At 44.4% G+C, this 11,637-nt stretch overlaps 1 protein-coding gene across 2 annotated transcripts in view; it reads right to left on the bottom strand.

Moving 5' to 3' along the window:
• LOC142049641 (SWI/SNF-related matrix-associated actin-dependent regulator of chromatin subfamily A member 2-like) overlaps positions 1-10,542 on the bottom strand; it is a 101,902-nt gene extending 91,360 nt beyond the window's left edge. Inside the window, exons 1-3 of one of the 2 annotated variants that reach the window (XM_075077521.1) lie at positions 10,329-10,542; positions 6,520-6,686; positions 5,527-5,690 (exon numbers count right to left, since the gene is read on the bottom strand). In XM_075077521.1, coding sequence (XP_074933622.1) covers positions 5,527-5,690; positions 6,520-6,589 — 234 coding nt within the window. In that variant the 5' untranslated portion in view covers positions 6,590-6,686; positions 10,329-10,542. Of the gene's footprint in view, positions 1-5,526; positions 5,691-6,519; positions 6,691-10,328 lie in introns of those variants that run through there. The other variant, XM_075077522.1, reaches the window with a different exon arrangement.
• Between the last annotated feature and the right edge of the window lie 1,095 nt (positions 10,543-11,637).

Genomic DNA, 11,637 nt, shown 5'->3' on the forward strand with positions numbered 1-11,637 from the left:
ATGGCAAGCGTGGCTAATTTAACTACGGCTGACCAACGGCAAGTGGGATGCTTATCACTGACCAATGAGTGTAAACTTAGGCGTGTTTTTACTAATTGTTATTAATTAACTGAATATAAACCCTGTAATTTTGTATGACGGGATGCACGTTAGGCAGAAGAATCCCCCGTGCATCCAGCGCTGCTTACTTGTCTCTATTCAATAAATTGTAAACTTTAATTGGAATTCCGTTTAAGGCTAAATTAATTATCACACAGAGTCAAGGCCTTTTCTGCTTCTCACACCACCCCACCAGTGAGTAGGCTGGGGGTGCACAAGAAGGTGTGGGGGGGACACAGCTGGGACAGCTGACCCCAACCACCCAAAGGGATATTCCATACCGTATGATGTCATGCTCAGCATATAAAGTTGGGGGAAGAAGAAGAAGGAAGTGGAGGACATTCAGAGTGATGGCATTTGTCTTCCCAAGCAACTGTTACGCATGATGGAGCCCTGCTTTCCTGGAGATGGCTGAACACCTGCCTGCCGATGGGAAGGAGTGAATGAATTCCTCGTTTTGCTTGGCTTGCATGTGGGGCTTTTGCTTTGCCTATTAAACTGTCTTTCTTTCAACCCACAAGTTTTCTCACTTTTACCCTTCCGATTCTCTCCCTCATCCTACCGGGGGGAGTGAACGAGCAGCTGTGTGGTGCTTCATTGCCAGCTGAGACTAAACCGTGACAGGGCTTGTCCAGGATGGTGCTGTGTCATGGATTTGTCACCAAAAGAGTGTTGATAATGCAGCAGTGTTTTGGCTATTGTTGAACACTGCTTGCACAGCATCAAGGCCTTCTCTGTTTCTCACTCTGCCCGCCCCCCGCCAGGGAGTAGACTGTGGGTGGGCAAGGAGTTGGGAGGGGACGCAGTCAAGACAGCTGACCTGAACTGGCAAAAGGGATATTCCATGCCATATAATGTCATGTTCAGCAATAAAAACTGGACAGAGTGTGTGCGGGGGGTGGGGTGGGGGTGTATATGTGCGTTCGCTTCCAAGGTAGAATAGAACAGAACGGAACGGAACAGAGTAGAACAGAATAGTTTCGTTCAGTTGAAAGGGGCCTACAATGATCATCCAGTCCAACTGCCTGACCACTTCAGGGCTGACCAAAAATTAAAGCGTCTTATTAAGGGCATTGTCCAAATGCCTCTTAAACACTGACAGGCATGGGGCATTGACCACCTCTCTAGGAAGCCTCTTCCAGTGTTTGACCACCCTCTTGGTAAAGAAATGTTTCCTAATGTCCAGTCTGAACCTCCCCTGCACAGTGCAGTTTTGAACCATCCCCACACATCCTGTCACTGTATCCCTCTTCACCAGGGAGAAGAAATCAGCACCTCCTTCTCCACTTCCCCTCCTCAGGAAGCTGTAGAGAGCAATGAGGTCGCCCCTCAGCCTCCTTCTCTCCAAACTAGGCACGCCCAAAGTCTTTAGTCACTCCTCATAGGACGGCCCTTTCACCAGCTTTGTTGCCTTCCTCTGGGCACATTCAAGGACCGTAACATCCTTCTTAAATTTTGGGGCCCAGAACTGCACACAATACTCAAGGTGAGGCTGCACCAACGCTGAGTACAGCGGGACAATCACCTCTTTTGACTGGCTGGTTATGCTGTGTTTAGTGCACCCCAGGATGCGGTTTGCTCTCTTGGCTACCAGGACACGCTGCTGACTCATGTTGAGCCTACTATCAACCAGCACCCCCAGATCCCTTTCTGCAGGGCTGCTCTCCAGCCACTCCTCTCCTAGTCTATACTTGTGTCCAGCATTACTCCGTCCCAGGTGCAGAATCCTGCATTTGTTCTTGCTAAATTTCATGGCATTAATCATTGCCCAATGCTCCAATTTATCCAGATCCCTCTCTAAGGCCTCTTTGTCTCTCAAGAGAGTCAACAGCACCTCCCAGCTTAGTATTGTCAGCAAACTTGCTAAGGGTGCATTCAACTCCTGCATCCAGATCATTGGTAAAAATATTGATTGGAACCAGCCCTAGAATTAAGCCCTGAGGAACACTGCTGGTGACTGGTTGCCTGCCAGATGTAGCCCCATTCACTACAACCCCTTCAGCCAGTTCTTCACCCAGCGCCCTGTGTACCTGCTCATCTCACAGTTGGGCAACTTGCCCAGAAGGATGCTGTGAGGGACAGCATCAAAAGCCTTACTAAAATCCAGAAAGACTACCTCCACCGCCTTCCCTTCATCCACTAGGCGGGTGACCTTATCATAAAAGGATATCAAATTGGTTAAAGAGGCCTTTCCCTTTGTGAGCCCATGTTGGCCGTGCCTGATGATTGCACTGTCCTTTAAATGCCTTTCAGTAGCACCCAGTATGATCTTCTCCATAATTTTTCCAGGTACTGAGGTTAGACTTAACAGGTCTGTAGTTTCCTGGGTCTTCCGTCACACCCTTCTTATAAATTGGAGTAATGTTGGCTAGCTTCCAGTCATCGGGGACCTCCCCAAACGCCCAAGACCTTTGGTAGATGATCGAGAGGGGTCCCGCTGTAACGTTTGCTAGCTCCTTCAGTACTCTGGGATGAATCCCTTCAGGCCCCATGGACTTATGAGCATTCAGCTGATACAACTGCTCCCTTACAATTTCAGCGTCCACAAATGGAAAGTCACTGTTCCTGCAGTCATGGTCCTCCAACTCATAGGACCGGGCAGCCCAAGGTCTATCACTGATATTAAAAACTGGGGCAAAAAAAGCATTGAATGCCTCCGCTTTTTCTTCATCCCTATTTGTCAGGTGACCACCTTCATCAAGTATCAGTCCAATGTTTTCCTTGGGCCTCCTCTTGCTATTAACGTACTTAAAAAAGCCTTTCTTGTTGTCCGACACGACGCTGGCCACTTTCAATTCTAGTTGAGCTTTAGCCTTTCATGTCTTCTCCCTGCATATGAGAACCATGGCTTTGTAATCTTCCTGCAAAGCCTGACCTCACTTCCAGAGATCATACAATTTCTTTTTCCACCCGAGTTCCAAGAGGAGTTCCCTGTTCAGCCAAGCTGTTCTTCTGCCCTGCTTGCTTGACTTGCGACACCATGGGATTGCCTGCGCCTGTGCTTTTAAAAGGCGATTCTTAAAAGCTGACCAGCACTCATGCACCCCTAAGCCCTCAAAAGCAGATTCCCAGGGGACACCGGTAACTAGCTCCCTGAGTAGCTTAAAGTTTGCTCTCTTGAAATCCAGGGTAGCAACTCTGCTGACCTTTTTTCTCATTACACTGAAAATTTTAAACTCAACAGTTTCATGATGACTGTGGCCAAGGCAGCCACCTACCATCGCATCCCCCACGAGTCCGTCTCTAGTCACAAACAACAAGTCTAGGAGGGCATATTTCCTAGTTGGCTCACTGAGTACTTGTGACAAGAAATTATCGTCCACAAACTTCAGGAATTTCCTAGGCTTGTTTGTCACAGCGGTACGATATTCCCAGCTGATGCCTGGGAAGTTGAAATCTCCCATAAGGACAAGGGCTACCAATCTAGAGATTTCTCCTGATTGCCTATAGAATAAGTCATCAGTGCTATCATCCTGGCTGGACGATTGATAGTAGACACCCACGACGACATCTGCTTTGTTTTCCATCCCCCTAATCCTCACGCAGGGACTCTCAACCACATCATCCCTAACTGTGAGGGCTGTACAATCAAACCTCTCTCTCACATACAGTGCAACTACCTCCACTTCACCTGCCCTGACTATCCCTCCTGAACAGCCTCCATCCCTCCATCCCAGCACTCCAGTCTTGGGACTCATTCCACCAAGTCTCACTAATACCAGTGACAGCATGGCTCTGGGAACAGACCAACACTTCCAGTTCATCCTGTTTGTGTCTCATACTGCATGCATTGGTGTACAGGCATTTCAGATGTGCTCCTAGGCCCTGAGTGCTCTCTGGAGCAGAGTAAATGCTCCCATTAGTATTGCCAGCCTCAGGCGATGCCATGCCAACCCTTGGTTTACCTTCGGCAATCCTCTTGGTATCCCCTTCCCCCACTGATTCTAGTTTAAAGCCCTCTCAATCAGTCCTGCCAGCTTACGAGCAAAGATGGTTTTCCCCCATCGGGTCAGGTGGATCCCGTCAGGGCCCAGCATACCTTGTGTTTCAAAGACACTTCCATGGTTATAAAAACCAAAGTTCTGGCAGAGGCACCAGTCCCAGAGCCAGGTATTGGTGTCTTGGGCATGCCTGTTTCTTCCAGTGTCTCTTTTATATCTTTCCTTCACTTATTAAACTGTCTTTATCTCAACCCAGGACTTTTCATCCTTTTGGCCTTCTGATTCTCTCCCCCATTCCACTAAGGGGCTAGTAAGCAAGCGACTGTGTGGGTGCTTAGCTGATGACCAAGGTCAACCCACCACAATGTGGGGCACCAAAAAGGACTGTGGTGGGTTGACCCCGGACAACGGCCAAGCACCCACACAGCCACTCGCTCACTCTCCTCTCCCGTGGGATGGGGAGAAAATAGAAGGAAAGCGAGAAGAATGGTTGATCGAAATAAAGACAGTTTAATAGGTGAAGCAAAATCTGTGCATGCAAGTAAAGCAAAAGAAGGAATTTATTTATTATTTCCTTTTGGCAGGCAGATGTCCGGCCACTTCCTGAAAAGCAGGACCTCAGCACACATAATGGTTGCTTGGGAAGAGAAATGCTGTGACCACAGATGTTCCCGCTTCCTCCTCCTTTCCTTGAGCTTTTATTGCTGAGCATGATGACATATGGTATGGAATATTCCTTTGGACAGTCTGGGCTGTGTCCCCTCCCAGCTGTCCCGGCTGTGTCCCCTCCCAGCTTCTTGCTCACCCCCAGTCTACTCGGTGGTGGGGCAGAGTAGGAAAAAGCAAAAGCTTTGCGGCTGTGCAAGCACTGTTCGGCAACAGCCAAAACACTGGTGCATGCACTATCAACACCGTTTTGGTCACAAATCCAAAATACAGCACCATATGGGCTGCTATGAAGAAAATTAACTCCATCCCAGCCAGACCCAGTATAGACTCTAGTCCAGCTACAAGAACAGAGGCAAAAATATAGCTGGAGAGAGATATATATATAATATAATCTAGCTATAGACCTGTGTATCTAAAGCAAATCACTATTCCTGAGAATCTTAAATGCATTAGTAATCTTAGAAATTATTTCACCTGCTGCATGAGCTTTTAACTTTGCATGGAGAGCCATTTATTAGTGCCTTATGATTAAAGGGTGAACAAAGTTATACCAATGAAACAGAAAATGTAGACTGTAAGACTCCAACTTTGAGGATTCCCTGACACTCAGAAAAACTGTATACACAGACACAGAATCACTTTACCAATTTAAAACAAAACACTACTTGACTGTAGAAGTTTGCCTTACCAATTCTTCTCAAAGCAGCATTTTATGATATACTTTCATTTCACTGTCAGTCTTCCCAAATTAAAACACAAAGCCTAAAAAAGCACAATTATTTCCATATTACAATAAAGATAATTAAATAAAAATAACCTGGTGAGGATTCCAATCACTATCAAAGATTATAACAGTGTCAGCAGCCTGGAGGTTCAAGCCCAGCCCTCCTGCCCTTGTACTCAGCAAGAAGATGAAGTACTGTGAGCCAGGTTCATTAAACTTCTTCAGCAGGGCAGCTCGATCCTCTGATTTTGTTGTACCTGAGAAGAAATTAAAAAAGAAATTAAAAGTAACCCCATGACAAAGAGCTGCTTCTGAAATAATTTAAAAGCAATCTTAGTTGTTTAAGGCACACGTGGAAGGGAAATTTTAGCTCACTTGTTCTTTGCCATCTCAGCTATATTTTCTATAATATAGACGCAAACACTAACCATGGATGTTTCAGCCAACTGTCTATAGCACTTGGGAGGAGGGTTCCCAAACTTTTATTTTAAGTAGGCTTGACATTTCAAAAGGGGACTTTGAAAAGATGCAACTATTTGACAACATTTTATGACCGACAGGTTTCAATAGATGATATACACACGCAATGTGGAGCTTCAGTTTTGATTAAGGCCTTATGAGCACTCACAGAATCTAAATATTTTAAAAACTATATGTGTACACAAACACAGATTTATTAACGTTTCACTATTGGCCTTAAACATCGAGATTAATATCAAGGGAACAAAAATTCTTAAAAGATCACATTCAAAACACAATGGTGACGATAGGGGAGGGAGAGAAAACAGAGGATTCGTCCATGGTAAAAGGCCTACACAAAGCTCTAAGTAACAACTAAGCACTGTACACATTGGCAACAAAGTGAATTTCCTGTACTTTGACAATCAGTTTTTACTGATCAACTTGGACTGACCCTCTGCTTGTTTTACCTTTTTACATCTCTGCCTGCAGCTGAAGACAGACAGAAGTTTGATATTTTTATTCGGATGTCCATACGCATATAGTACAACGGAGGAAGTTTTTCTACTACATAGTCAAATTGCTGAACCAGAAAAACACTGCCAAATTTATTTTCATTCAGCTTACCGTCAAGACGTAAGTAAAGGAAATTTCGAAATGCAAAATAGTCCTCCATAATGGTCATGAGTGATGTCATTTGACAGAAAAGAAGCACACGATGGTTAGTGGCTTGCAACTTAGGTAAAATACGATCAAGTAGTTCAAACTTCCCCGAAGCCCGATAAAGCTCAGCTCTGTTTAAGAGGAAAAAAAAACCACAATAAACGCCATGACAAACTTGCTTTTAGAAGAGTTTTTAATAATGCAGTCTAATTACAATTGTGTCATATGATGATTATAGATAGATTCCTTTACTCAGAGGAAAACAAAACTGATAGCACTTTTCTCTCTTTAAATCTGTTTATGATGTTGATTGAAATAAGAAAAAAAACCCACATGAATTGCATCTATGTATTTATTTGTTAGGAAAGGGTTCCTTCCCCCAAATATAAGAATTCTGTGAACTCTCAAGCACATCAAATATCTTCCTTTATGAGCCCAGTATTTTTTTTTTTCCCACGATTTCTCAAAATAAGCATTATTTCTGAAGTACATAAGCATTTTATTGGGTTAGATGCTCTCCCACAGGGTCTGCTTTCAATCAGCATCTACTGGAGCCACAAGTTACGTTCATTAAGTAAGTTAACGTTAGAATTGATTACTTTTCCACTCACTACTGTGCATGTGAAAGCAAAGGAGTCCAGACCAGACTGGTTTATATACAGAAACAATGGGAAAAGCTTGATAGTGGACATATTCTTTTATTGTATACAATTATAACTGTCCTGAACTATATTTGCTCTGATTACTAATCTTCTGTGCAAACAGACTGAGCACTAGGTTTGTATGCAAAGATGCTTAAGCCAAAAATCAGAAAGAGAATAACAAAGGTGGCTAAATGAGTAGGACAACCATATAGTTTAGAGAATCAAATTACACATAACTCTCCTCTAAGTCTAAATCTGTAGCCTTAAAATATAATCCATCATTAGGAACTGTATACTCAGTCCACAAGATACAAGGCCTTCTCAGATGTATAGATATATAATTGCTATGCAAAAGGCCAAACTATTTGAGAGACAGATGGTCTCGTATACTAATAAAGAAGAAAAGACACTGCTGACACTTAAACAGAAAGGGAGCCACGTGGAGGATACACACAACCTTGCTCAGAGTAAGACAGAAACCATTTCTAGCCAGTTGGACAGAAGTATTGAGAACAAATTTAAATCTATTTAATTTTTTAATCTAAGCAATGGAAAAAGTGCTAACATAACTTTAATTTGGAATAAGTTAAAAAGGAAGAGTAGAAAAGAGAGAGAGTGAGAGAAATGAAACCCCCTGCTGAAATCCCTAAAGAATCTCCACAATAAATTTCAGACAGTAGAATCATAGAATCATTAAGACCGCTCCTTCGCCCTTCAGGACTTCCTCCCAAGGGACTCTCCCTGAACAGGCCAAAGTCTGCCCTCCAGAAGTCCACGGTAGTGGTAGTGCATAGTGTTTTTGTTGTTTGTAAATAAAAGGTTTATAAAGTTTTACCATATAAAGGTTTACCACGGCAGTGGTAGTGGATAGTGTCTTTGTTGTTTATAAAAAACTGAAGGGAGGGAGGGAGGCAGGAAGGATAGGCAGGAGGGAAGGCAGGCAAGTAGGCATTGATTTGTCTGCATGAAGACAGGATTTATTATTCAGTATATTGACATGCAGTGTGATAATCATCTTTCCCTATTTTCCTGAGACAGACAGAAGGGCAGAAAAGCTTCACATAACACTTAATACCAGCATATTTTGGTTTGGGTATGGATCCTGTGCCTCTCTGTCCTCCTATAAAAGGGCATGGAGGACAAAGGAACCAGGATTTTCCTTCAGGTCCCTCCCAAACTGAAGTCCATGCTAATGAAAAACTGATGAGAAGATGAGATATATCACAGGGTTGCTGTGGTTGCCTGCTGGGATATGCCCCTGATCGCCAAATCATCTGGACATGAATAGTCTTCCGTGCTCTTAAATACCCTTCCATTACATCATGGCACTCTGAGAACTTTCTGATAGTGGGGAAGGGCCCTGGGCAAAGCGTCCTTGTTACCACCTAGGTTTCATTGAGAATCTGAAATATCTTTTTCAACGAGGAAAGGAGAGAGTCCTAATGTGAAAGTATGAATCCAACAGGTGGAAATCTGTAAACAGTCTTGAGCTTGAAGACATGGAATGATGGAGTCAAGTGTTATAAATAATTTAGGATGATATATGCACTTGGATTTTAGGATAGGAAAAAACACACTGCCTTCTTGTACAGAATGAGAAAAAATATCAAAACTTTCTGTTAACCCTGAAATATCTTCTGTAACTTCTAAATGAGATCATTGCCATGTGCAGACCCTAATGACTGATCCTTGAAATGGACATAGTAGATGTGGAATGAGGCAGTATCTCTCGTCCTTCCACTGGGTGTCACTAAGAACAGTCTGGCTCCATCTTCTTTATTCCTCCTACGAGGTATTTAGACATTTTGCTAAGGTTTCCCCCTAGCTATCTCTTCTCCAAGCTAAACAGTCCCAGCTCTAAGCTTCTCCTCATATGACAGATGCTCTTGTGGAATCAAAATAGTTAATGCCTCACAAGGCCTTTGCAGGCCTCACTACTTAAGAAACATTTGCAGCTAATGGTTTCAACAGTCAGCAAGATTTCATTAACATAAGAGTGAATTATTTGTAAAAGAATATACTGTCTAGACCCTCCTTATCTAAAGAATTCCCATCGCTGTTGATATTTACCATATCCTGCTTATCTGACAGTTTTGGTGAAGAACCTGGTTGTATAACCTATAAGGTATATAAACTCTGTAACTGCTCCATTTGCACAGGGTTCATATCAGCAGAGTCTCTCACTGCTGCTCTGTGTTCTCTCCTATAGCTATAGTAATAACCTGCTTCTGTTCTGACCTGATCTAAATAGTAATTCCAGTTATTCCATGATGCTCCAAACCCTTAGTTGTCTTTGTGGCCCTTTGCTGGACTCAATCCAGTATCCCTGTGTCTGTCTTGTACCGGGGAGCCCAGAACTGGATACAGTACTTGAGATGCAGCCTCAGCAGCACTGAGTAGAGGAGAAGGATCTCCCACCTCGACCTGCTGGCAATGCTCTTCCTAGTGCAGCCCAGGATCCCTTTTTGCCATGAGAGTGCATTGGTGGCTCATGGTCAGATTCTTGTCTACCAGGACCCTCAGGTCCTTTTCTGCAGAGCTGCTTTCCAGCTGGTCAGCCCCCAACCTGTACTGGTGCATGGGTTTATTCCATACCAGGTGCAGGACATGGCATTTCCCTTTGTTGAACTGCCTATTTCTCCATCCTGTTGAGGTCCCTCTGAATGTCAGCACAACCACCTGGTGTATCAGCCACTCCTCCCAGTTCTCTATCATCTGCAGACTTGCTGAGAGTGCACTTTGTCCCAAGATCCAGGTCAGAAAATAAGAGGTTAAACAGTATGGGCCCCAGTATTGACCCCTGGGGGATACCACTAATGACTGGCCTCCAGCTGGACTTCATGCTTTTTGCTGTTGATGTACCTGCATGTCGTGGGTCAGCCTCAGCTGGTAACTAAACACCACGCAGCCGCTCGCTCACTCCCCCCCCACCCCTGTGGGATGGGGAAGAGAATCGGAAGAGCAAACGAACTTGTGGGTTGAGATAAGCACAGTTTATTGATTACAATAAAATAATTATTATAATAATGATTATGATAATAATGACAATGTTAATATAATACAATGGAAAAGGAAGGAAAAAAAGAAAAAAAAAAAAACCACAGAAACACGAACAGTACAGCCGCTTACCACCCGCCGACTGACGCTGCTGGTCCCCGAGCCGCAATTGCTGCCTGCCTCTCCCGGCCACCTCCTCCCAGTTAACATACTGGGCATGACGTTACATGATATGGAATATCCCTTTGGCCGGTTTGAATCCGCTCTCTTAGCTGTGCCCCCTCCCCTCCCGGCTTCTTGTGCACCCAGCAGAGCATGGGAAGCTAGAAATGTCCTTGACTAGTACAAGCGCTACCCAGCAACAGCCAAAACATCTGTGTGTTATCTCAACATTGTTTTCATGCTAAGTCCAAAGCAGAGCACTATGCCAGCTAGAGTGAAGAAAATTAACTCTATCCCAGCTAAAACCATGACACTGCAGAAGCCTTTCTTGTTGCCCCTCCCATCCCTCTCCAGATTCAAATCTAGATGGGCTTTCCTAACTGCATCCCTGTATGCTCGGACAGTGTCTCTATATTCCTCCTGGGTCACCTGTTCCTGCTTCCACCTCCTGTATGTTTCCTTTTTATGTTTGAATTTACTCAGGAGCTCCTTGTGCACCCATACTTCCTGCCACCTGTGCTCGACTTGCTGCATGTTGGGATGGTCCATTCTTGAGCTGGGAGAAGGTAATCCCTGAATATCAACCGGCTCTTCTGGACCCCCTCTGCTTTCTAGGACTGTCTCCCATGGGATTCTTCCAAGCAGATCCCTGAAAAATCCAACGTCTGCTTTCCTGAAGCCTAGGGTTATGATCCTGCTACTTCCCTTGTTCCCTCCTTTCAGGATCCAAAACTCCACCATCTCATGGTCACTACAGTCAAGACTGCACCAACCAGTCCTTCCTTATTTGGAGGTATTCAAGTCCAGCAGAGTGCCTCCCCCCATTGGCTCCTTGATCACTTGTGTCAGGAAGTGATCACCAAAACACTCCATAAACCTCCTGGGTTGCTTATGCCCTACTGTCTTGTGCTTCCAGCAGATATCAGGGAGCTAAGATCCGAGACATCACTGAGAGGGTGCCACAACTTGTCAAGAGGACAGATTACTATCCGCTGTTACTCTTCCATGTTGGCACAAACGATGCTGAAAGCCAGAGCCTGGGCAGAAGACTATAAAGCCCTTGGGGAGCAAGTGAAAAATATTGGCGCCCAAGTTATCTTCTCCTCCATCTTACCCATTGGAGAAAAAAGGACAACTAGAACTAGGCGAATAATGCAAAACAACTCTTGACTACGTGACTGGTGCTGACTTAAGGGTTTTGGCTTTTATGACAATGGGACATTCTTCAGAAACCATAGCCTGCTAGGGAGGGATGGACTCCACCTGTCTAGAAGGGGCA

The sequence above is a fragment of the Phalacrocorax aristotelis genome, chromosome W, assembly GCF_949628215.1.
Source record: "Phalacrocorax aristotelis chromosome W, bGulAri2.1, whole genome shotgun sequence".
Lineage (NCBI taxonomy): Eukaryota > Metazoa > Chordata > Aves > Suliformes > Phalacrocoracidae > Phalacrocorax > Phalacrocorax aristotelis.